At 44.0% G+C, this 26,891-nt stretch overlaps 2 protein-coding genes across 2 annotated transcripts in view; one reads left to right on the plus strand and one right to left on the minus strand.

Annotated features, from left to right (window-relative positions):
* RTKN2 (rhotekin 2) overlaps positions 1–2,146 on the minus strand; it is a 51,891-nt gene extending 49,745 nt beyond the window's left edge. The window contains exon 1 of the mRNA XM_033004280.2: positions 2,063–2,146. The gene's annotated coding sequence lies outside the window, so the exon portion shown is untranslated. The remainder of the gene's footprint in view (positions 1–2,062) is intronic.
* Positions 1,125–21,562, plus strand: ZNF365 (zinc finger protein 365). Its single transcript, XM_033004281.2, has 4 exons — positions 1,125–2,254; positions 13,020–13,200; positions 15,189–15,226; positions 19,045–21,562. The coding sequence occupies exons 1-4, from the start codon at positions 1,539–1,541 to the stop codon at positions 19,289–19,291; spliced, it is 1,182 nt and encodes a 393-aa protein (XP_032860172.2). The 5' UTR covers positions 1,125–1,538; the 3' UTR covers positions 19,292–21,562.
* The last annotated feature ends 5,329 nt before the right edge of the window (positions 21,563–26,891 follow it).

Genomic DNA, 26,891 nt, shown 5'->3' on the forward strand with positions numbered 1-26,891 from the left:
TGGTGAATCATTTACTGGGAATGTCTTAATCACATCAAAGGCATCTATCAATGCACACGGATTTTCTCAGTATTTAGGACTCTGCCTGTATGTTGCACTCAAGGAACACATATATTAGTACAGAATTAAACTTTACCGCAGCGCTTTCTCCCACAGTAATAAAAAACCTGCAGCATATTACCACTATGGCCTCAAGCACTAGTTTTTAGAAGAGCAATATTTCACTATTACCTCAAAAGGGCTGCTACTCTACAATCAGCCTTGCTCATGTTTCCAAAAATTTGCAAAAACAAACAGACATCTGTGGTATATTAAAAAAAAAAAAAAAAAAAAAAAAAAAAAAAAGCTTAGAAGCATATTCTGCTATTGAAGGGACCCACTGGCAGCATGCTCTAGCATACATTACATTGATGTAGATCTAGGGTAGATTTAGATCTAGGGTAAATTTAGACTAGATAGAAGGAAGAAATTTTTTACAATAACAGTGGTAAAACACGGGAACAGGTTGCCCAAAGAGATGTTAGATGCCCCCTCCCTGGAAGGGTTCAAGGCCAGGTTGGATGGAGCTTTGAGCGACCCGGGATGGCGGAAGGTGTCCTTGCCCGTGGCACATGGGCTGGGACTAGATGGGCTTTAAGGTCCCTTCCAACCCAAACCACTCTGTGAGTCTATGGCATCTGTGCCTCGTATTCAAAGACGGAAATGCCATTACTACTGCCTCCCCCTCCCTAAATCCTGAGGCTAAATTAGGGTCGTATTTACAAAATAAAAAGGAAAATCTTTCTGGCCACCAGTTTTAAAAAAACTGCACGCAATTCCATCCCCAGGAAGCCAAGGCAAGGTTATACCCACTCACACGCGGCAGCCTCGCCTTGCTGCTCAAACACCTCCGACCGCCTGTCCCTTCGGCAGCGCCCCCGCGCGCCCCACACACCCCGCTGACGGTGCATGACCCCAAAACCCCGACAGTGCCCAAGGCGGGGGGGGACGGGGCGTGCCGGGACGCGGCTCCCCGAGGTCGCGGCGGCCCCGGGCCCCCAGACCCGTTTGGCCCCAGCCGCGCTCCCCCCCCGCCCCCCGCCGCCGCCTCTATCCCCCCCGGCCCCGCCCCGCCCCGCCCCGCGGCCGGGCGGCGAGAGCGTGTGGCGGCGGCGGCGGCGCGCTCGGCCTGATTTACGGCTCTGCTGAAAACGGCTGCCCCGCCGCCGCCCCGCCGGCACCGGCACCGGGTCGGGTGAGTGCGGCGGCGAGGGGGCGGCGACCTTGCGGCCGGCTGAGCCCCCCCCGCCGCGCCGGGGCCCGGCCCCGCTCCCCCCCGGCAAGGCCCGGGCGGCCGCCGCCGAGCCGAGGGGAGCGGAGCGGAGCCGCGCCGCGCCGCCGGGGCCCTGCGGCGGGCCGTGCCGGGCGGAGATGGCGCGATCCCCCTGAGGAATCACCGGGAAAGTTTCCCCAAGTTTCCCGGCGGGCCTGCCGGGCTGCCCCGGCCCCGGGCGGGCGTGGACGCGGGCTGTTTTCTCCCGGCCGGGGCCCGGCGAGGAATGCAACAGACGGCCCGGGATGAAGGCAGGCAGCCCTGGCAGGAGCCGCTCGGCAGCGTCAGCCTCCCGTTCCGCTGCCCGCGATGCGGCGACCACACCAGGTTCAGGAGCCTCTCCTCTCTGCGGGTGCACCTGGAGTACGGCCACAGCTACGAGGAGAGGAGCCTCCTGCCCAAGAGCAGCCTCTTCTCGCCCCTGAAAGACGCGGAGCTCCTCTCCCCACCGGAGCCTGCGACCCAGGGCAGCAGCCTGGGGAGCCCCGCCGGCGCCCTGCAGCAAAAAGGGACCTACCTGAATTTTTGTGATGTGTCCTGCCAGAGCGCGAAGCTGGAGGTGGAGGCCGAGCGGCCCGTCTCCTACATCGCAAACTATGTGCCGGCCGACTCGCCCAGCGAGCAGGTTTCTAAAGCCGGCCTCCCGGCCACTGACTCCAAAGCCTCCTTCGAGGCGCACGTCAGAGAAAAGTTTAACAGGATGGTAGAGGCCGTCGACAAAACGATCGAGAAGCGAATCGACAAGCTTACCAAGGAGCTGGCGCAGAAGACGGCGGAGCTGCTGGAGGTGCGGGCGGCTTTCGTGCAGCTGTCCCAGAAGAAGCAGGAGGTGCAGCGGCGGGAGCGGGCCCTCAGCAGGCAGGTGGACGTGGCGGTGGAGATGATCGCAGCCTTGAAGCAGCGCCTCACCGAGTCCGAGGAGGAGCTTCACCGGAAAGAGGAGTAAGTGGGGAGGCGAGAGGCGATGGCTGTGCGCAGGCCGGCGGCCAGCACCTGCGCGGGGGAAAAGCCTTCGGGGGAGAAGAGAGAGGGGATGGCCCGGCTGCTTACTGACTGTGAAAGGGCCTGGTGCTCACCGCCTCCTGATCGCTGCGTTTCTAGAGTTGTAGCCGGTGTGAGGATGTCCCCTGCGAGGCAGGGGGCAGCTCCCCGAGCAGGGGGCTTTCATGCTTACCCTCCCCAGTGCCTAACTTTTACGCTCCCTACTGCCGCTGTTGCGTCCCTGGCTTCATGGGGGGTAGGGACAAGTAGCAGCTATCATCAGCATGTAATCTGATTTACACTGACACCTCTAATCTGTTATCTTTTTAAGAAGAGATGGGCGCACAGGTGCGGGAGGGAGTATGGAAGAATTCCAAATAGCACCCTGTCCCTGAAGTCGTCCCACCACGGTCAGCAGGCTGCCTGTGGAGTGGGATGGTCTCCCGTGCAGCAGCGAAGCTGTACTGGAGACAGTGCTGAAAAGGCCACATCCCAGCAGGCGTTCAGGGATGGGCACAGAACTGTGAAACGGGAATCACTTACGGGGGAACGGGAAGCAGATGCTTGAATCGTTCTGACTAACCTAGGCCATCTAAAAATACGTTTGTGATGCAGCCATTAAAAATGTGGTGATAGCTGATATATTATTTATACATGAACTACTTAGTTTATTCAGTACTTGCTGAAACCTTTCAGGCTTTTTGGAGCAACACAACTTATTTTAGAGGAATGCAAATAAAGAGCCTTGGTAATGGAGTGCTGCTAAACCAATTTATCAGCTTACAAAGGGAAGATGAGAAATGCTAGTTGCCATGACGCTGATCTTAGAAGAAATAAGGAAGGTGGTGTAGGAGTTCAGTGTAGGAAGTTTGGAGGGCTTTCATCATTCCTTCCTGTAGTTTAAGCACTAGAAAGAAGAGTCGATGATGGCTCCCGTATCAGTAGGAGTCATCTGTGTTGAGGCAGTGCAATAGATCTCCCAGAAGAGGGGACAGCAAAGGTGCTGAGACTTGAGCCTCCAGGGTGTGTATCTTCCTTCAAGTGATATTCAATAGGACCTCTGATTTTTTTAAATATCAGGTGATCCTCATGGAGGAGGAGGTTGAAGGACTCGAGGTGAAGCTAAAGATAATAGTGGAACTGAGGCAGGTTTGAAAATATGCTGGAAGGAGGTCATGAAGATAACTTAGAGTTTGGAGCAGTTTTGGTATTCCCATCTAGCTAAGCGCCCCTTATGGGCTCTTTCACAGTGTGATTCATCCTACTTGTTCTAGAAAAATATCTTGGAGGGGGAGGGATTGCTCTGTGGAGGTCCTTCCTCCCTCTGCAGACCAGAGGGTGACCTCAGGTAAGCAGCCATCTTAGGCTAGATGCTGAACTTCAGATATCTGAAGTTAAGTGATATGACTCTTACCCCAAACTAAATGCAGAATGTGTTTTTGAAATTCAAGGCTTGAGATCCACAGGAGAAACATGACTGTCGGGAGAAAGCAGAAACCATCCAGTGGATCAAAACCAGAGTTCTGCAGTACTGCAGAAGAAGAAAAGAGCTTGCTGATAAAGAGAAAGGGGGGTGAATAGAGTTAACTGGATAGAAAGAATGGGTATGATATGGGGAAGATGGCAAAGGATGCTGATCTGTGAAAAGAACAAGATGGCAAAAGTTGTGATTTTTAACTATATTAGGAATAGGCACCAGGAAGAGGCCGCTTGCCCTCTTGGCAGACTGCTTACTAGCAGCAGTGGCAGGCTGTGGTTCTGAGGCCAGAGAAGACTGAACGCAGAATGAGAGGAGAAGTGGGGAAACACTGTCCTTCACGCTAGGACATTGCTGGGCTCAGGAAAGGGGCAGGAGCTCAGATGATTGCTGTTACAATTCTAGCCGTCTCTAAAATGGGAGGGTGAATGTGTAAGTAGATGAGGAGGTAGCTCCTAAGTTGGAGTTACAGGGAAGACCGAAGGTTATTTGACTAGTAAGAAACACTAACCAAAAGAGGCAGCTGCACAAGAGACTTCACCAGAGAACCCAGGGTATTGCTCTTCTAGGATTACCACTAGCTTGCTTCAGCTTTCAATAAAGAAGATTAAAAAAACTTGGAAGCAAAAGCAGCAATAGGGTTGAGTGAATAGATATTACACAGTGGTGTGTAAATTTCTAAAGGTAAATGGGCCTAATGCATGCTCATGGATAGGATGAAAGAATATCATCCCAGAGTACCAAGGGGGAAAAGAGGAGAGTCACAGTATGTTCTTGCATGTGCCCATGCCTAGCCCCATAGCATTGCCTCTTAGAAGTCGCTATGAAGGTACCTTGAGGAGACTGGGAGGGTAGACAGGGTGCAAGAATAGGTAGAGTTTACCTAGGAAAAACTGAAAATATGTGTTTTTTTTTCTTGTTGAGATAGTTTCTGCATTTCCTGTCTTGAGCGATAATAGTGCCATAGAAAAATGCATTGTATGGCTTTCCAAGTCAAAGTTCATTGTATAATTAGCAAATTGAGAAGAAAGGTAGGTATAAAAAATGCTTTGTAAAAGCTGGATTAGTACTTCTAAGGGCAGCTTTTCAGATTTGAACCTCTAAAAATGCCTGGGACGCTTAGCTTTGTGCCAGCAGCAGGGAGGCACTGGATGGTATGCTCTAGTAGAGGGGAGAAGAAGGGATGTTTGTGACTTATGGTAACAACAGTGTCACTTGTCTGGTTTTCTCATGGACTGTTGGTAGATTCTGAGACCTGTCTACATACTTGCTCCTTTGCGTGTTCAAAAACTTTGGTGTGCTGAAAAGACTTTCTCCTTCAAAAAAGGAGGATCTCAACTTTGGCTTTGATTTCTGGAAGAAGTCCAGATGATTAGAAAGTCAAACAAGACTGCTTAATGGAAATTGCAGAAGCAGGAGTTCTCACTGCAGATTGTGGAAAGTTAAAGGCAGCCCTTAGGGACTGCTTTGATACTTGCTGACCTTCAGAAATAAATGCTTTCATCAGTTTCTTTGGGTTTTTTTTCATAAGCAATCTTGTGAATATGGATAACTTCTCTCAGACCTAGCATTGATAATGAGCCACGGAAGCGGAAAATTTTTTCCTCTTTCTAGGAGGAAAAAGAAAACACCACCTTCCATGAAACACCTCATTATCCTATTTCTAATGAAGTAAAGAAAACCAGTCTTCCCTTGGTCTCTGAATGGTTGTCCCTCCTATCAGAGATCATTGAATACGGTTCATGTAAAGGCAAGAAAGGGTTTGTAATCAATATGCACTTCTAGATCTCAGACTGAAGTATGGCTACTCTGGATCAGTCTGAGGGTTTAAAAAAAAAAAAACAAACCAAACCAAAACAAAACAAAAAAACCCCTCACAAACTATCTAAAAGAGGGGTGGTAGTGGTAGAAATTCTAGTCCACATCTTAGGTAAGGTCACAAAACTCTTCTCTGGAAGCTTATCTAGAGAAGCAGCTGAACACTTTTATGGGGATCCCTTCAAGTAAATATTGAAAAATAACAATGTTCTGATAAGTTACAGATGTTTATACTGGGCCCATATTTGAGTATTCCTCCATGTTCACCTACTCTCAGTATCTTACATGAATGAGCAATCACTATAAGTGATCAAATTACTCTGTAATACTGAATTTAACAATCCAGTATATTTTCATCTTTATAAAATGTGCCCAGATAAGACAGTTACCTATCTGATCTGTGAGGCTAGACCTACATCTACATGTAAGAATGAAAGAATTAACCAGGTATGGAAGTCAGAAAAGGATGGTGTTTGTGGGTTTAACCATCACTCCTGACCTATAAATTAGCTATGGGGGAAAAAAACAAAACAAAACAAATCCCCAAACTCAAACAGTTGGGATTTAAGAAACTTCCTCCTTAGAAGGATATACAAGAGGACAGAAAGTACTAGCACAATTGTACTTGGGGCAATGGCTCTGATTTTGGATCTAATTGTGAAGTCAGGTAGGAGAGCTAAGGGGATGGAAGAATGTGCATTATCAAGAATAATTTGGCTAGGAATCCCTAAGAAGGCTTAGGGAGGAGACATCAAAACTTTTTGTTTAAACATCTGAGTTTCCTGAATAAGGGGATGGAGCTCTTTTAGGCCTCACACCTTTCCTTTGTGGCCAGCCAGACACTGCGCTGCTGTGACAGGCAGTCCTCAGCGGAGGCGATAGACCTGAGGTCACTTTGCGTTGATGGGATTTCATTTCTACCTCTCTGTTCTATCTGTAAAAGCCTGTATGTCCTGAGCCTTTGCCTGGACCAAACATGTGAGATAGATACATAAAAACTGTCATCCACCAAGTGGCTACACTGTCAGAAGCTGGTTTCTTCCATGTGTTCCCCAAAGCAAGCAGCAAGTCTGTAAACTTCATAACTGTGTAGGGAGTAAATTCTTCTCAGAGTTAATTGTTGTTGATAATGAAGGCACTAATTTCAAATGGCAGCTCTCTGAGGTTGTACTGTTGACCTCTCATTCCCATGAGAGGGAGGAGTGTTGGTTTAGGCCATCAGCAGGCACAGGGCTGCCCATTTGAAGAGTCTGTACGGTCAGTAAGGTTATTTCTGTAGACTTGCCAGTTGATTACTTTTTGTTTGTTTTAAATAAAGCCTATAGCAGTCCAACAAAGGCAACAATAAAGTGAAGGTATCTTTTTAGTTTAATTTTATTTTTGTTCCCTTCCAAAAATGGCTGTGCTAATATGCACAAGGGTACATGTTCTTATAATAGTGTGATGCCCTCTTGGAGTTGAACTGTGTTGAGGGGTAGGACAGGTGGAGATGCCACACCAACTATATTAATACATAGTTGAAGTATCATTACTCTAAGTACAGAAAAGTCTTACAGCGGTCACTCTTGTCACTTATTCTCATATTTAGAAAGTCCAAAGGCCAAAGCCAATATTATTATTATTATTATTTGTGGGGGAAAAAAGAAAACTGTATGTTTTGGAGAAGTAGGCACAGCTACTAAAGACATGTCTCAGTTTACCAGCCTGCCTCAGTTGGGCCCTGGACAGTTTTGATGAATGATGGCTGCAGGGTCAAGCTTTCAGCAGAGCTGCTGAGCAAATGAATGATTTAATTAGAAAAAGTGCCCTGAAAGGGATTATTCAATGTTTGATGAAGGAGAATGCAACTTATAGTGAGTACTGTGATCTTAAAGATAACACAGAATCCTGCCCAAAGGGAATAAGACTGTATTGAATAAGATATCAAGAAAACCATTGAAACTAAAACCAGCTATGAATTTAACTTATGGAGGACACAGAGACTTGTTCTAGGAAGTTATGTAAGAAAATGAAACTGGTAGAATTTGATTTTCAGTAAGTCTGAACAAGGTACACATTTGAAGTTATGGTCCTCAACTGGAAGATACCTTCAATGGTGACTTAAACAATTTCACTTTGTCTCTTAATTATAGGGTAAGAACATCAATGTAATACATTGCCATATTGCTTGACAACTATTTAATCAGTCTAATGCATTTGTTTTGAGACTAACTGGTCATGCCTCTGCTCTGGCATAGCCTGGAACTGTGGTTCCAGGTGGGGAGCTTCATCTTAAATTTGCAATTAATTGAATCATCTGTGCAAGTTAACATCTCAGCAGTGGGATTAAGAGTTGACTTTTAGAGATCACTGCAATTTATGCTTTAAAACAACAGCTTTCCTTAAATACAACTTTCAGTTGTACAACAAAACAGTTTTGATTTTGCTCAAAGTAGAATACAACCACAGCTACACACTGTTCTTCCACCCTCGGTTTCAGGTGGCCCTGCTCCCTCTTCCCAGTTTCCTTTCATCTTCCCACTCAAGGGATTACTCCTCCCCAGCTGCAGTGGTTCAAGTGTAGTATGACTGTCCCACAGAATGGCTCTTAATCTTCAGTGTCACCCCAGTAAGTTCAGGGCTCGGATCTAGAGCACAGCCCACTGAATGGGTGCAACTGGTAGGACAAAAACTTTCTGAAGGGAGGAGGTGTGAACCTCTTAAATTGAATGTGCTGATAGTGGTGTAGGAATGTAAAACCACAGCCTAATAAATAGATAGCAGCTTTCAGGCAATAACACCAATGGATGATAGATGAGGTCAGTGGCCTTAATACTTAATGATTTGTACATATTTTAAAAATTTTCACAAGTAAATCACTTGTGAAATTTTCACAAGTAAATCACTTTACTACGTACTGTAGTAGGAATTTTCCCATCTTTAGGTAAAATAATAATGTAAGTGTTTGGTTTTCTGCTGGTTTTAGGCAGAGTTATTCCAAATGCAATTCTCTAAAGGGATTTGATACTTGGGTGCAGAATCTGCATAGAGCCTCATGCTTGTCTCCACCTACAGAGCAGTTGCAGTTGTGTCGTAGTTGCTGTAAATAGTCCTGGGTCCAGTATTATGCATCTGTAGGAGGGCTTGGTCGAAATGTGAGAAATCATTAGCCCTTCTTGTCAGTTGTTAAGGACCTGGAGCTGTCACAGCCTCTGCATCTACTCTGTGTATCACATGCTTGACTGCTGAAAGCCATTCAAATAACTAAAGGTATCTGAGGGATCCACATGTCAGCAACTACTCCGGTAAACAAAAACTGCAGCTCACTAGTCCTCCAAGGAGCACTGTATAGTGGTAGAGTCAGAAGAATAAATGTCACCTAGTCAGTCAATGATTTATAACTTTATTTACCACATCCCATGCTGTTATATGACAACAGCCTCCGTAAAGAAGGTTTCAGAGTAAGTTTCAAGGCAGGCTATCTCCAGTTTTTCTGTGAGGGCAGCTAGGCTGCAGTTGAAGTGCAAAACACCAAACTAGTTAAGTCTGGTTAACTATAACAGGTTAACTCCCTGGCAGAGTCACATTAAAATAAAAGCTTTGTCATCAAGTCTTTCTTGCCTATAGTGAGTCCTTCCCTCTGCACTTGTTTTTTCAGCTGAGCACCTTTGAGTTGCCTGCTGCACTGCAATAAATTTTCCCTGGACTCCTCCAGGTCTGGAAAGAGCTTTTCTCCAGCAGCCTGGCAGTACAGGCACCTCCTGCTCCTCTTGGACACCTCCCAGGTTGCATCCCCCTTGCCTTTCTCTCTTGCTTGCCTTACCCTGTCACCACAAGCTGCTGGCAGTTCAGCCTGCCCTCTGGGCAGCAGCAGCAATGATCCTTCCTCCTGCAAGGTTGTGTCTGACAAGAGCACCCAAGACAAAGCCATAAACCCACCTTTCTCCCTGCTGCTCAGTCGCAGCCCTTTAACAAAATGTTTTGCTATACAACATACCTTAATATTAGTATAGTAAACTACGAGCAAACAGATAAGATCACTCTGCCATCCATTGTAGAAATTTACAGTGATCTGAGCTACACTGAGCATCATCATCTCCACTCAGAAAATATAAAGGCAGGATCTAGAGCTTACAGTGCTACAGCAAGCGCCAGGGTGCAGCTGTGTGAAAAGGGGCAGGATCCTGGCTGCAGGCTGAGGGGCAGGGAGCAAAGTGGGAAAGAGCAGAGGAGTTCACAAGGGGAGTTAATGACTCTGCATAACCCTTTCTCAGTATAGCCCCAGTGCTCCAGATGTAGGATAGTCGGTGCAGGGTAGCAGAGACCTCTCATTAGAAAGGGCAATGCTTCAGGTCTGAGCCAGGCTTTAACAAGTGATTCCTGTTTCAGGTGAGCGCCGCTGACAAGGCTGTTCTGTCAAGACAGAGCCCAGCAGGCCCATGCTGCTGCTGTGCTCTGGTTTATGCCTCTACCAAGTGGGCCCCAGAATATTGACGGGCTCAGCATCCCCCTGACTTCATGAGGAGGAGTATCTGACCTCTGTGAACATCCATTTTTCCACAAGCATAAGAGCAGAGAGTAAGAGACAGAAATTGTATCACATAATCCCCAAAAACTTGGCAGAGGCCTGGAGAAATAAACTGAAAGTAAAATACAGAACATAAGCAAAAAATCATCACAGATATCTAGAAATAGAATTGAAGGGAGAGGCTCATCAGTATGGCTAAGAAAAAGTCTGGGCAAACTACATGAGACCAGAAAGGCAATTAAACAGATAAACAGCAACTGCAGGAAGCTACACCAGTTCTTTGAACCATTTCCCTATTGTTTGTGGTGGGAGGAGAATAAAAATTCTTCTGGGAACTCCCTTCAGGTCAGCAAGGTATAGCCGTGACATGAAAGGGAGCTCTCTGAGGAGGAGGTGTTGGAGCAAGTAGAGACTTACTAGCAGTCACTCCTCAGCTCTTGATGTTTCTCTTCTGAGATGAGAATGAAGTGGAAACAAAGAAAGTAGCTGAACTGACAGAAGTGCTGCTTATCAGGACAAGACGCGTGACCAAGATCTAGTGGGTGGGTATGTTCTGGCTTCTGTCTTTCTAAAAGGAATTTACACAGTGCTGGTGCCATTTCAGCCCAAAGGAAAGTTTTTAGATAAAAGTTATTAAAGGTCGGTTCATAGGCAGATTAACAAACAGAGAAAAATCATGGAAATGCTACTAACTGCTGCTACTAACAGTTCCTATGAATAATGGCATGCATGATGCCAAGTTATCTTAAGTAGTCTAGAAAGCAAGGAAAATACTAGGGAATTTATTGACATTATGTGTCTGTTCTCCTTCTGATAGTTATTTAAGTCTTCCAGAAAAAACACTGCTTCTCCCTGACCCCCTTATGGCACAGCTCATTAACAAGGTATTTGTAGCAAAGGAAAATTTGTGGATATTCTGTTCATGCTGTGGAGTGGGCGATTAATGGATGCTCTTTAATTACCTTTGCTGAGACATTTACAAATGTTAGCATTCTTGCAACTATCACCCTTGTAAAAACAAACGCCAGGTACTCCGTGTTTGTGGCCTCCCACTGCAGTGAAACACACAGGCTGACTGCAGCCCTGGGAGGGATGTCCTCCTGGTGTCCCAGGCTGGTGGCCCCCGCTCTGCCCAGCCTTCCTGCTGGAGGCCACTCACAGTTCTCCTTCCTGACCCAAAAGGTAAGGGGTTTGGAGCTGACCTGCTGAGTTTCTGTCCTTCTGAGTTTCCTGTCCACTGTAAAAGAGGAGCCCAACAGAGTGCCAAGGGCTTCAGATTGCTTCTACACTAACACAAAACCAGAGTGGCATCGTGAAATCAAAGAAGTTACAATGCTGTGGTGAGAATAGAGCCCTAAAATTGTCCTTAATGAGTTTAGATTGGCTTCTTCCTAAGCGTTCCTCAGTGGCTTTTTATTACCAGGTTGCTCTGGGCAAGCTAATAATCACATAAACTGTACAGAGTCTTGAAATTGAATAGATTAGCTGAGTTTAACCAACAAGGTACCTCTCTGTTTCTTAAACCAGATTTTTGGGTGAGTTAATATAAACTAGTATTCATCCATGTTCTTCATCCAAACAATACATGCTTGTTTTTACCTCATTCCTACCATTAGATCAGCCATGAAGAGAGCCTCTTGCTGCACTCTGCTGTAGTACGGAGCAGGCAGACACAGCCTGAATCCTAGGTGGCCGATTTCCATAGCTGACCACTTGTGCCTAACTTAGCACAAAACAGCTCACTGTTAAAACAACTATATTGAGTTAAAACAATGAAATGCAGAGAAACTTTGGATTTGTTATAAACAGGTGAAGCTTTGAAATGTTATTTCTGCCAGAAACTGTTTCCTAGTTTCTACTTGAAACGCTTTTTCCTCAGGCAATGTATTTCTACCAAGCTATCATGCCCTTTCTCATTTGGCAAGCACTGGCTCCCGCAATTCCCACCCCCTCAATTTTGTACAAAGCAAAAATTAACATGGTTTCGTTTGCAGAGCAAGAACTCTTTATCCAAACATTCATGAACTGGGGGAGGCCTACACGCTCAGATTTACCATTTTTTCATAATACCTGATTCACTCTGTAACCAAACTTCTCCCACCCAGAAACTCCTCTGATATCAGAGGTCCAAATGGTGGCCCAATTACTGCTAGTAAACTGTTAGTATGCAGAGCATTTCAAAATGAGCTATGTCTCAATACAGAGCTGGGACCTTTCACAGTCAGTGGTGCTATCTGTTTCTTCCCGTTGTGTTACCAGACAAGAAACATTTATGAACTCCTGACCTAAAACTCGCTCTTCCCACGCACATACTCCTTGGTCTGTAATCTGTAGATTATCTGTTAATCTCCCGTGCTCCCACTAGCTCCAGATCAGAGCACTGCACTTTGACATATTTGTAGGATTGCAGCCAAAATGAAGTTTAATGGCCACAGTAGCTCTTTTTAAGTTAGGAATTGCCCCAGTAGCAACATTAAACTACCATTGTAAAATTATGATGAACTGGAAAGATGAATTTTGGGATTCATCCATTTCTCTTCATGTTTCAGGGCTGATATTCACATGAGTAAGTAAAGAAAAAAAGAGGAAGTGGCTGTAGCTGTCTCCAGATACCTCGAGAGGTGATGCTTAATGACATTTCTGCCCTGTGGACCACTAAGGACTCTTTCCAAGAGACCTAATAATGGGACAAAAAAACCCAAACCAACTGCCCATAAACTTAAATTCAGCTTTCAGGTTTCCAGATCTTCACTGAGTCCATAAAAAGGTTGAAATCCTTTAATAGAGGTGAAGGACAGCAATTAGCCACCACGGGCTATCACCATGAAAAACAGGAGAAGCATCAGTAAATTTTTGACAGTGGCGACACCAGGGCCCTTCCTATTATTTAAATGTGGCATCTTTGCAATGTGTCTGTCTTGCAGAGAGGTTGTTACTTTCAACCACTTCTTAGAAGAAGCAGCAGAAAAAGAAGTACGGGGAAAAGCCAGGCTCCAGCACTTCATTGAGAACTTGTTGCAGCGCGTGGATCTGGCAGAAAGGCAGCTAGAATATTACCAAAATCAGCAGATGGTCTGCAACCACACCGATGTCAGCGAGCACGTGGTAAGCCAGCAAAGTCCTTCCCTTCACTGTCACCCACCACCAGAGGGAAAGTACTTGAGTTTGAATGTGGGTGGGCTCAGTAGGTCAGGCTAATTGCTACTCCGTACAGATCTGGATTTGTAAAATGTTTCTTTAGATATGTTTTATTTATGTTTTAAGCTGCCACTTCACATGAGTGAAAGGAGCAGAGAGTGTAAGAGCAGCAATAGCCAAAGATGGCAAAGAGAGAGCAGAGAATAATGAAATATTTGTCAGATACTTCTTTTTTTTTTTTTTTTTTTTTCCCAGCTTTGGCTATTGCTGCTGTTACCTCTGCAACAAACACCTTTCCTTTATGTTACTTAGTGACTTGGCAGTTTTTTGGAGATGTCTAAAGATTTTCAGGAAAGATGTGGATCTCTACAGAGGACATGTCAGCCTGCTGGCAAATTGGCTTGTTTTCTGAAGTTAGCTATCGCAGAACTCTTAGAAATGGTGAATGGATTCCCACAGGCCTGTTTCCCACAGATTAGAAACCAAAGATACCCGACCACTGTTTTTTAAAATACGTTATTTCTTTAAAAGCCCTTGTTACTAATACTTAAACTCAGTATTTTCTCTACAATGCATTACATTTATATGGCAGGTTTTAGCCACATGACTTCCAAAGAACATTTCTGTTTAAATGACTACCCCATGCTGCCTGGGCTAAGTAGTTGCTCATCCTGGGGTGTGAGAGGAAGGGCATTTGATCATGCGCAGCACTGAACAGGCGTGCAGTGGTGGAGAGCAAAGGTTCCCAAAGCTGCTTGGAAGACAAAGACCTGAATAAATGTAGATGTGCTGAAATCTAGCACAGGACATCTCAAACAGTGTCTGTGAGAACATTGAGGGGGGACCGCAAAGATGGGCCTCCCTATTAAAGCATCTCCCCTGCTCTTGATGTGTTGACCGGGATCCCTGGATCAGCATCATCCCTTGGGGAAGGCACTAATTTTTGAGGCAGCTGCCCTGCTTTCTGAGTGACTTCAGCATTCCTCTAAAGTCATCCATCCAAATACTGACCAGCCTGACCTTCAGGAGGTAATTACAGAAAAGCACACCATGAAATGGCTCCAGACTCCATCCAAGACAGATGACAAGCAAAGTTAGGCTGGGCAAAATTCCATCTGCAAAGTGTGGACAATACCAGGGACAGAGGGAACATTTACAAGAACATAACCATTTTCAGATGCCAGATCTGACTTGCTTGGCTCAGTGACTTCATTAAATGATATTCAAAGGCTCAGTCTAGTAGCACTGATGGGAGATCAGTACTAAGAACCAATTTAAGCTGAGCTGGCATTAAACACCTCCTTTCTTGACCCTCACTAAAAGAGAAACTAGACAAAGTGTTTCCACACTGTGAACCAAACTGTTGTAAAAAAATCAAGTCATGCAAAGTTGTGCTGGCACTGAGGCTATGCTGTCCCTAGCTGTTCTCAGGATTTGAGGTGAGAAGGGACGGAAATGCTTTGCTGCTGCAGGCAGAGCCAAGGAGTTGTAGCTGGAGTTTCCTAGCCACTTGTGTAAAGGAAATGTATCACTACAAAATTAAAGGCTCTGAAAGTTAATTTAATACATTTTATTCAGGCACTGTCCCTTATTAATTATCTTGAACACAATAATTACTTCTCATTGTATCCATACTGTTTAATCTAATATGAAAGATCTCTGTTCAGCCCACACTTCTTTAGCAATTTACTTTGATTATGGTTACGATAAAAATAATGGGGGAAAAATCCAACCGCTAACAACTCATACATTACAAATTTTAAAAACGGATGTAATAAGCTGGAGGAGTAATAATCTGTAAATGTTATTTTTTTTCAGTTTCTTTCATGACCATTTTCCCAGTTTTACAGCAGCTGAGAATGGAAATACAGTTTTGAAGACTTAATATATTTTATGCCTGTACTTTGATTACTTAATAACGTAATGTTAACAACCTGATTCTGTTTTCTTTGCAGTTTACAGACATTTCATTAAATAAGAAACCCAGATGCCTGTATGTATATCTTTTTATTTTTCTCTTACTTAAATACACTAACTTGACATGCTTACATTTCTGCTTTTGTGTTTCACCTTATCCAAAAGTCTGAATCAGGTTGGGTTTGGTTCAGGTTCTATACCAGATTTCTGCTAAATCAGAGCTAAAAACAGATGTTCTTTAAAGAAAAAAAAAAAAAAAGAATAATTTTCTGTTAAAAGCATGACTCCTTCCTCATGACTCTAATAGCCTATTGCAAAGCTACAGTAGTCGAATCTCTTCAGCAAACAGAGGCCAAGTTTCAGCTGAAAATATCTTTAACATTCTGTAGATAGGAGAGAGACAGTTGTAATTTCCTAACTGACAGTAACATTGTCGACTTAAAAATCACATGTAAGCAAACAAGTGCCCCGACAAGGCTGGGCACTAACAGCATCTCAGGTTACCCAAGCAGCTGTCCTGGGAGCAGCAGAACCAAGTGGGGCTTGGTTTCCCATGTGTCTGTGACTTGGTCATGAGTCCCAGCGGCTGGTTCGGAGCATCGCGGGAGCTGCTTGGCCAAGTGACGGTCAGGCAGCATCTCCTTCCTCAGGGCAACCTTCCCGAGTGGGGGCACGAATTTCAGTTGTTTTCCCACTGCCATGAAACACCGTGTTGCATCACCATAGGTCTGGGACTTCTGTGTCCCTGCCAGATTTCTTTGTGTCTGACCAACGGGTCCAAGAATTACTGGAAGACTGAGACACACATGAACAGATGGGTGGGCTGGCAAATAAACTACAACGTACAGCCTACAGGGTTGGGTGGGAGGGTGGCTTTTTGGGTTGTTTTTGGTTTTCATAGATCTGAGTCCTAGCAGGCAACTGGCCAAGTACCCTTTTGCTGATAAACAGTGTTTGCATCAATAATTAACAGCATAGGGCTTTAGCTTTGTTTTTCTACTTTTTGTTTTTATAGCTTCTATAGCTTTTTTTTTCCCTGTACTGATTTGAGATTCTTGAAAAACCTGATTGTCCAAAGTAGATTTTGAGTTGACTGTGTATACACTTTTCAAGCTTCTAGATGTCTTAAGATGATTGGAATCAATGAAAATAGAATGAAAATATAACCAGGGAATTCAGTGATTCGGTGAGATGAGCCCTTCCACTGACAAGTCTTTAGTCTAAATATAATGCAGTTTGGTAAAACCCATTAATTGCTGACAAACAGTGGGAGTTCAAAGGCATATCTGAAATTGTTTAGGCTTCTGTTTAACTACTGATATACTTCTCCTTTGAAAACACACTGTCAAAACTAGAATTTAGTAGTAGTCTTTATTTGGAGTTACCAGATTGAACATATCCCAACTTGTGCTATGAAGCAGAGAGGATGCTGAGAGGTATAGGAAAGTTTTAGTTTGCTCTGCCTGTTCTGTGTATCGGTCCAGCATTTGCATTCACCCCACCAGCTCTTTTTAAGAGCTCTAACTCAGCTCAGTATGTAAAATTAGGTCTTAATGATATGTACCTGTTAAAAAATTGAGAAGTGTTACTATCCATCCAGAAAATTCAGTGTAATCTCAGGGGGTTTGGGGCCACTGACAGCTTGCGTTGTTTGGCATCAGTGGATGGACTTGCAATTCCTCTTGCTCCAAGGCCTCTGCCTTGCTTCCCAGTTCATTTTCTCCAGTTTCTCCTGGATGTTTTCGGGAAATGCCCCACTGAGGGCACAGCAGACCCTTCCTGATGCTCACTAACCATTTCTCAAAGGCACTGAGGCTTGCTGGCACAGCTGTGCCTATGTCAACTTTAAATGCCAGCTCCCATTGTGAAGAAGCTAAGAATTAGGTCTCAAAATCATGAGACCAGTCTTGAAAAATACCTGATGTTTGTGAAATGCATCAAGAATGGGATTGTTCTTAAGGGCCTGTGGCAGTGGGGTGCATTTAGTTACATCATTTCAGTCTTTCGCCATAATACGACAAATTAGGAATATGTTTGAGTAGAAGTTCAGACTCTCACAGTCAGTTGTATCGAAGAGCTGCCATTTTCCACGAAGAAACATTTTCCACATCTGGAGCTTGCAGCATTGCATTTCATGTGTAATGACCTGCATCTTCATCTGTCCTAGATACCTTCTTACCTTGACTGTGAATTAGGGACAGACGTCCATCTTCTCTACCATAAACTCATTCAATTTAAATACTGTTTAGCTTCTTTAGGCAATCCCCTTTGATCATATTAACCTTGACCACCTTTGGGTTTTAATAGCATCATTCAGTGCAGCAGAGCTGTGAGTAACATTAGTTGCAATCACCTGCAGTAACTCCTGCATATGCTTTGGGAATAAATAATGTAACTTTTTCACCATAACAACATAAAGAAAAACAGCACTACATCTTCTAATGACAACTAAGTAGTGGACTGTAACAAACGGTGGCCAAGAAGTGATCATAAACTGGAGTGGCCAACATTTGTGTGTTTACACAAGTCATTTCTAACCCCCAGCAAGTGGTCAGAGCCCAGGCCTACACCAGGCCAGCACGGCACAGTGCCTGCAAGCTCCAGCTTGGACCTGCATGGCATTTTCCCCACAAAACTTTAGTGAAGACTGGTTGGCAAAGCTGCCAACCAGGTAAAACTGTAAGGCTCGATTCCCATGCTGTCGACTGGCCCTCGCTGCCTCCCACCAAGAAATACAGAGGCTTTCCTGACACCCTTCTGGTATTTCAAAGAGTAGGAGAGGGCTTGCGCTATACACACTTAAACTACCACAGCTTTTTCCAAAACTAGCTTTGTCAAGTGTGCAATATTGTTTAACTCCCAGGAGAAAGAATGTGGTTTTCAGAAACGACGAGCTATGGAAAATAGCCCTGCGGGAACCCTTAAGAGATCGATTTGTACATCAGCACATCTGTTGTTCACTTCAGTCACGGTAGCTGGGCAGACATGAGCTGGTGCCTTATGTTCATAGTGCTGCTGTTACACAACATGTATCTGCTGTAAAACATTTTCAAGATTATGTTAAAAGGGATTATAATAATTTTATTTAGCTACTCTGTGGAACTCCGGTTTCAACATAAAATTTCAGAGCAGAGGGCATGGTTCGGCCTTCGCAGCACCAGGCACTGTGCTGTCACTCCACCTGACCTCACTGATTGCAGAAAATCCAGCTGGGCTTGAACCATCACAGAGAGAACAAAGAATTCGGTTTATTTTGGCCTTTGAGCTTCCATACCTGTCTTCCCACCAAATTCTGTACTCCCCTCCCATTTCCTATCAAAGCCTAAAAGCAAAGCTAAAGTTTCCCTAAATGTGTTGCCAGCACAAAGACAGAACGTGGAGTTTTCTGAGATATTGGCCATTAGTAGCTGCAGTTCCATGGGGCCTGGCCTCAGCTTGGGGCAGCATTGAGATCCCACCAAGAAGTTCCTGCACCTGCTTTCTACTGTTGCTGGTGTTGTGTGATCTTCAGTAGACCATGGGATGTTCATTCCTTGCAGAAGGTTGCTGTGAATGTGTGCATCTTTAAAATCATAGTAGATCACCAAGTTATGAGAATATAGATCTCAGTAAAGTCTCAGCACTCCAAAATTAGCAGAATGTTATCTGAATAAAAGTGTAGATGAACATGCATGAAGAGTCAACCAGTAACACCTGTAGGGGTTCTTACAGTGAGAGATGCTTCTGAGTATTGAGAAATGTAGTTCATCTTGCAGCTCTGCGTTTAACTTTCAGCTTGGTCCTGTAAAACAAGGCTATTTCTGTCTTCAGAAATGTAGGGGTTTGGGACATTTTGGGACCTAGCACTTTCAAGATTGAGTAATAGCTATTAATAATCACCGTTATTAATTTCAGGAGCCGAGGAAGTCAACACGCTTCATATAACATCCCTGACGTAAAGCCTCATTCCTTTCAAAAAGGAAGAGTCTTGTTGAAAAAAGCAAAGGATGAAAAAACCAGCTTGCAGCCACTGAAATGCTTCTATGAACCTGTTGATTGCTCAAGAGAGATATGGAGAGCACAGAAGAAAGGTGACCCAGTCTGCTCTGCCAGGAAAGTGAGTGCAAAATCAAAGATGGGTAAAAAGGCCAAACCGCTATAGGAATGGTTAGCAATATATAATAACGCAGGAGCTTGGCTTCAACAGAACAAGTATTGAATGAAGCTAGTCATCCGACTTTTTCCGATCCATCTGGCCATGCCAAAATGTATCAGATATAATATATAGAAATATATACAGTATGGAAGATTTATATTACTTAGTAACGCCATTCCCTCTTTGGGCGGTATAAGAGAAGTGACATTTTATTCAGTTTACATGGAGATTTTTCTATTTATTCATTCATTTATTTATTTATAGAGCTTATTTTAAATGACTGCAGTTATCTTGCTGGACAGTACTGTGGCTGTATGTTTAATTATTTTAGTGGCAGCATGTGGCTTGGTAATTTATTTTCCATCTGTGCTGTTGCTGAAGTTCAGAAGAATCCATTTAATCGGCACATAAATATTCAGTCTTTCAGCTTCGGTAGGTATAAGATCAATGATTACCTGTTACCTGCACAGACATACTTAGATGCAAAAGGTCTACTTGAGATGCTTGAAGGCTGTTTACAGCAGTAGATTGCTACCCAGGATTTTCTGCCATAAGCCCAGTTGGGCGCACTTCCATATTTTATTACATATATTAAACTGCTCGATCCTGCCAGCAGCCACGTTGTCTGTTGGTACAAGTTTGGGCTCCTCCAGTGTCTCAAGCAGAGTTTTCAAATTCCAGAAGCTTTATGGCTTTGCCATACGTACCAGCCTCTGGTGTCACTTAGCGGGGAGACCAGAAGCTGGTACCGCAGCCCTGGCAAGCACGGACTGCGTTGAGCCAGAGGAGAAATTTCCGTACCAAGTGCCAGCAGCAGGGCATCAGCTGTGGCGCAGCAAGGGAAAGGCTAAAGCAACGTGTTACATTGCATGGCACCACGCTCAATGCCTCTGCTTGGCTTTAGGCATGAGAGGCCTAAAATGGCTATGATCATAACCAAAAATCCTCCACATTTTTATCTCTGAAGAATTGTTACAGGGCTGAGAGATCCCCGAATTCCAACTAAAAACGCAAGAGCAAGGGAGTTAGAAATGACTGCAGGACGGGAATGCGCGTGTTTACATTGGTTTGTGCCAATTAAAAGGATCCTTATTTATCAGAGTATTTATCAAGATGATTTTTTGTGTGTACAGGTTTTTGGTAACATGAATCCTTATGCCATGTTTACAGATAAGAACATCTTGTTGATGTTACTGATGAGATTTGTTTTCTCAAGAAAAAGAAAAGATAGGTGAGACAAGTCTGTGTAATTTATTTTTTAAATGCTCATAACAGATGTAAATTGTTTATGTGGAAAGTGATTTTTACAGTATGTGTACAAAGATTTGTGAAAAATGTTTTTCATTTTTTATAACTTTGACCGTAAGCAGAACTGAGTATTAAAAGACAGTGTATCACTATGATTACTGCTGCAATAAGCACCTGAGTTGCAATATTTTTAAAGCAGAAGATGACCAATCAGTCAGCTAGGATCAGGTAACTACAGATGTCATACATCTGTCAGTGTACAGAGCTCCCAGAAAGTAGCAGAATGAAGAAAGAGAGTATTATTCCTCACTTTTATTTTAAATATTGTATATGGAACAATCAGATACATGTTTAAAGTTTCTCAACACTGTTTCAGTAGAAAGTCACAGTGTAAAACCAATTCAGGTATTTAGGTTGTAATGACATTTTAATAATTATTTACGTCACAAGGCCACACTTGGCCTTATACTAGGCGTTGTGTGTGATGAAAAGGAGTTGTTAATTGTGTTGCATGGGCTTGGGTCAGATCGTGTGTTACGACAACTTTCTTAGGCAAGCCAGAAAACAGAAACATCCTTGAGTTTTTTCTGTTGCTTGCCACATCCTTTCACAAACCTGAAAAAAAATGACCCTTTCTGAAGATAATAAAGGTTAACTTTAGAAAGATAATAAAGTAAAATACATTCATCCATTCCTTTATGCACTTGACACTGAAAGAATATTTTTATTTTTAAATGCCTATCTACTCTGTTAGTCACCAAAGTTAAGTGCAACTACTAGTTCACAAATTAGATGTTTATTTTATTATTTATTGCGCCAAAATCTCGACTGTAAGTTGTCCTTTTGGGGGAGGAAGAGAAAAAGAGAGTAAAAGAAGTTGCATGTTCTTAAAACTTTTCAAAGCCTAATTTACAGTTACTTGCTGAACAAACACCAGGTTAGCTAATTAGAAAGAAATTGGATTGTACTGTAACCCCTGATAAAAGTTTTTAGAATATAAACATTCTAATAATAAAGATATATTTCTCAGTTACTGTGTCTTTTAACTCTGTAAAATACAATGTTTCTTAGAAAAGCCTACCCAACAGCAGAGCAAAAGACAAGAAACAGCAGCCCTGCTTGGACTTCTGTTTATTCCTCAGGTAAAACACCACGTTGGTGAAGTTGGGCTGTGGTCTCTCAAAGCATTACAAATTAAACTGAAAGACAGCTACAGCACTTTGCCCACATAGCTTGTACGTGTCATCTGCCCCTCTCCTACTGTGATGATGCTTGAAAATTGTCCTTGAGATAACCCACATGGTCAGCTAACCTGCCCAAAGTAGAGGCTGGAGGAGTGGAGGGAAGGCTCAGGCAAAAGAAATTAAGGACAGAGGGGTACCCGGGGAATATAGGTGATAAAGTCTCCCTCACATGTTGACAGTTGCTGAGTCATTTCATCAGGCATTTCCCTGGTTAGTCGTGGAAAGAGGGTTTTCCTCGTGGGGGAACCAGGTTCCTGTTGATAACCTATGGGAGAGGTGCTTTTGAAGACTAGATGAGGAGATGAGGTCCCTTTTGACACCTCAGAGTCTGAATAACGTTCCCCAGGAAAAAAAGGCTCCTTCCCAGTCAGGTTCACACAATTTACTAGCTCATTTTTAAAGTTAATGTCTGGTCATCAGCAGAAGTTGACTGCTGGATGTGTGTATCACATCTACAGTTCATGCCCCATTAACAAAGGTGGAACGCTTGAGAAGGATCGGTACATGCAGTAGGCTGAACGTAAGTGATGTTAGCTTGGGGGCACTTTACAAGGAGATAACACTGGAATCAGAAAATGTAAATTTTAAAATATTTTTTAAATCTGGAAGTGTTCTGACAAAGTTGACCACTGATATTTGAAAATTAATATGAAGCACAGTTATTACATTTTGCCTTTTGAGACGTGTTGAAGACACCTAGGTGGGTTGTATGCTCGCATCAAAGTGAAATTCAATGGGACCTGGATACTTCATTCCCACATATATTTTTAAAACCACACCTCATCTATAACTAAAAACATCTCAGAGCAGTATGCATACTGGCTGGGCCCTTACAGGTGAGCCTTCTGCTTAAAACAAAATGTTCTGACCGACATGTAGGCCAGGAAAACAAGAGACTAATTGAAACCTAGACCTTTAATTAGAGCTGTACATAGGTAAACCACAATCATTTTGAGATGCTCCTGCCAGTTGAAAAGAGCATGTTTTTAAAGCACTTGATGGCATCTGACCCTTACTCTGCCTCAGTAGTAACAACAGTCTCCCTCCACCCAGAAGAGATCTGAACACATTTATTTTGTTTCTAGAAGAGTTACTGGAAATACTCAGTGGGATATTCATATTCAAAGGGATGGCCACCAATTAGAGTAATTACTAGGTCAAACAAATTACCACTTCTATCATCCTTAATAATCCTTCCAATGCCACCGGCTCTTTCAATCTACTTGAGCAAAATCCTGCTCTTCTCTCTCCTTATTCTGCGTCACCAGATAGTTGCCTCTATTTGTTCTTACCTCAGACTAATGCTGATTGTTTCCATACATCCTGTCTGAAGTGGCTAGAGTGGACTATTTTAGTGCTCTCTGCAGTGGGCATGGGTATTATTTTTAATTCTTTTTTTTTTAGAAAAAATAATCCCAGAAGTGATTTTATGACATGAAACATACAACAAGCTCTTAAAAATAGATCTGTTGTGACACGAACAAAATGTCCTTTCCCATTTTGTTGCTAATGCCACCCTCTATCTAGCCACGCTTTTTTTTATTCTGGTCTCTTGAATTTTCATTTGTACATCTCTCCAAGGAGAGGGGGAGACAAGCAACATAAGTTATATGCAGTCACTGGCTTGCCAAGCCTTTTCCGCCTCGCTGTCCCTGTCCTAGCATGGCACACTGCAGGCAGGTAAAAGTTGGCTTGAATTTTTCATAAAATTGTGGAAAAAAAAATACATACAACAGATTTGGGGTTCATTATACTGTTATGAAAGAGGAAGAGGCTCATCTGAGGTGAGAGGGAGAGAGAAAGAGGAGGAGAGATACTCCACTTGCTTGAGAAGTCTCTTTCAAAGATAAATGTGATGGGTTGGAGGAATTTACCATGGGCTGGTGTGAGATGAGGGAAAACCAGAGTTATGCACAAGGCAGCAGTGAAAGGATGGGGGACTCGTTACTGCCTGATATTTCTTAGAGACTTTGACTTACAAAACATCAGAATATGTATGGCCTGACACATTCAGTCCTTAAATCATGCTTTAGACACAGCTTCTGAAGCCTAATTACTGATTTCAAAGTAATAGACTTTAGGACCAGGGGCTTCCAAGAAATTCCCCAAACTCTGTCCATGGTATTTGTTCAAACCATAGTTTATTGGCTTACAGTGGGTAACTGTGCTAAGCGGGCCTTGTCAGCAGGGTGGATTTCTGTGGTTTTGGTACTTTGTCTCTCCGATCTCTGCTCAGTGACTGGCAGTAGCTGGCTGGGCACCAGCACTTCTGTCTGGACTCTACCCCAGCTGACCCTCACCTGGTTCCCACAGCAATGCTTTCCTTTACATTACTTTGCTGATTTTTCCGTTTACTTCTCAAGCTCCCTCCTTCTTCTTTCTGCCAACTCAGTACCTTCAACAGCTTCTCTTATGCAACAAGGACCTTTCCTGGGCATCAGCCTGCTAATAAGTCACTGCATCGCACCACAGACACATGCAAAATGCTTTCTTTGGCAGGCTGGGAGCAACTGCTGCACTAAAATGGCAGATTATCCAGCTGTGAGCTGCATAACTGCTTCACTTGCCCTTCACCAGTGCGGCAGAGGAGATGGAGCATTAGATATTATAGCACACATGCACAATATTGGCATTTATCCACACCCCAGCAAAGCTCAAACTGTCTACTTCAGTCATGACTACACCTACACATACTTTCAAGCCAGACTGGGGAGCAGAAGAGCAATAGTCATGTGTTTAGATGAAATGGCACATTTGGGCCATACAGACAAAAAGTGTATGAATATACAGCTCTGCAAGAGATCCCGACCTTACAGCATTCAGGTATGTGGTTGGCTTCGACTACCTGAACTACCTGAAGCCTCAGAGGCAGGCTGAATGGGCTGGGATACAAAAAGCCCTGCCTTTTACAAGTGTGCAGAGTTTGTGCTCTGGTGCTCTCTGCTGCAGCCGCCTCTCTGGACCAGACGGTTGCTCGCGCTTTTGCTCCTGGCACGGCCTCCCACTTGTTCTGCTGGCTTTACACCGCCCGGGGGGCAAGCCCGCCTGTTGCCATTCGTGCTTCTCATGCCAGTTTGCAAACGGATGGTGGACCAGCAAGGAAAAGTCAAAGGTGTGTGTTTCCGAGAAGACATCTGAAGCCCATCACCCCTCAGCTGGAGAATGAGGGTAACCTTGGCCAAGCATCCTACACTTCAGAAGTATTTTCACAGGACTATTATACATATGGTAATTGCCCTTCGCTGAAGTACAGCTCAGGCGGGCGTCACAGACCCCTGCTCCCAAAGGGATTTCTGATCTCCCACCAGCCAGCACTGGTCAGGGTATTTTTGTAAGAGAGGGGAGGCCGAACACTGGTCATTTCAACAACATGCATACGTGCAAATTCAGTGCATACACACATACGTGCAAACTACAGCTCAGGTGTGCGCAGTAGGAGAGTGTCAAGGAAACAACTGAAAGAAGGTTGGGTTTGTTCCGATTTTACTTTTTGTTAAGACTATATCACCATTAGATAGAAACCCCAAAAGAAACTTCTTAAAATAAAACTACCAACAAGCTAGTCCATGAATTGTGTATACACCTTCCACTGAAAACCACTTTTGTCATCACAGAACGTATTCCTCTGAAGCAAATTTTCAGAAATCTTTCCCCCTTGCAGAAAATAGTAGGCTCAGAAGATATTTTTAAAATTTTTCTCATGGGGAAGAAAAAACAGCCAGAAAAACTGAAATGTTTTATCATGGACCAGCATCACCTCAAATCCATGAATCTTACACTAAGAAACTCGCTCACCAGTGAGCCTTTAATTGTTTCTGTGTCAGCCTGCTTGACCTACCAACCATCCCAAGGCCCAGGGTATAGAGGCGACCTCCTAAAAATGGCATGGCTTAATTATCTCACCCTCTGAGGCTTTGTGCAAGCACCTGTTTAAGAGGAGCACGTGAAAGTCACCGGTTTTGCAGGCTGCCAAGGTATGCCGTGGGGTTCGTGCCAAGCTGTGCCGGGGCCACCCCTGGGCAGAGGCCCATCACCGGGATTAGCCTGAGGAACCAAGGGACAGATCAGGCATCGCCCAAAGCCTGGTGGCATCAGCCGAAGAACTTCAGATTTATAGGAACTGAACCCATTTCTGTGCCAAAAGCCACGACTCTCTGGCTCCTCGGTGCACCTGTGAGCTGCCAGCATGGCTGCGCACTTCCCGAGCCCGCCTAGGCTTACCGCCAACCCTACAAAAAATTGGGGGTAATGGGAGGTATGAGGATCTGTTGAAAAACTCTGTTGCACACAGCAGCTTTGAAAACAGGGTTTAAAGGCACAGAGGAAACATCTCAAAGGGCAGTTTGTGAGCACATGCAAGCTCATCCTGCCCTTCTCCAGTCCCCCAGAGGCAGAGGAATATTCCAGCCATGCTGGGAGCCGACTGGTTGGGAGAGAGGGCAGAGAGCGCCCGCTCTGCCAGCAAACACCCTGCCAATGTACTCTTAAAGGCATCAAACATTTTATCCATTAGCAAATAATGAAATTAAAAGCATAATCACAACTATAATGAAGGAGCCGTAACTCCTCTGTCGGTTAATTTCATTGCCATGGTGAGCACACTGGACTGTTGGGAACAAGTTTTATTGTAGAGACTCTCTCTATTTGAAGAAAATGTTACCAGACATTATCAGGATTTCACCCACAGACTACCCTCTGAGGGCAACTGAGGGCAACAGGCAGAAGGCAAAAACCTGGGTCCAAGGGAACAAAGAGGAACATTTGCCAGGGGACAGGCAGAAGGTTAAGTTTCCAGAAGCGTGGGTGGGGAAGATGAAAAGGAAGAGGCAACTGATGCAGTCGAAACAGATCAACACAGCACGTGCTAAAGAAGGGACCAAGGCAGCAATATAGTTTCTATTCCCATCTATTCTTTTAGTGGGCTTCAGCAACATCACAGTTTTGTTAACCATTTGTTAACAAGGAATTGGAGGTGCCCATCCCACCTCAATACTGCATAGTATTCCCACCCCTGTTTTCTAGGGTACACCATTAAAGGACTTACAAGAAAATTATTCTTTTTTTTTTTTTTTCTTTTTTTTTTTTTTTTTTAGGGACAGGGTCTTCTATTCCTT

Source organism: Tyto alba, unplaced genomic scaffold (assembly GCF_018691265.1).
Source record: "Tyto alba isolate M040663 unplaced genomic scaffold, T.alba_DEE_v4.0 Super-Scaffold_1, whole genome shotgun sequence".
NCBI classification, from domain to species: Eukaryota; Metazoa; Chordata; class Aves; order Strigiformes; family Tytonidae; genus Tyto; species Tyto alba.

What these genes read in the sequence shown, in the direction of transcription:
- ZNF365 (XM_033004281.2), top strand. Translation starts at nt 1,539, where the DNA reads ATGCAACAGACGGCCCGGGATGAAGGCAGGCAGCCCTGGCAGGAGCCG. An exon ending in GAGCTTCACCGGAAAGAGGA is followed by an intron (nt 2,255 to 13,019) that starts GTAAGTGGGGAG and finishes TCTGTCTTGCAG; the next exon opens with AGAGGTTGTTACTTTCAACC. An exon ending in AATAAGAAACCCAGATGCCT is followed by an intron (nt 15,227 to 19,044) that starts GTATGTATATCT and finishes TATTAATTTCAG; the next exon opens with GAGCCGAGGAAGTCAACACG.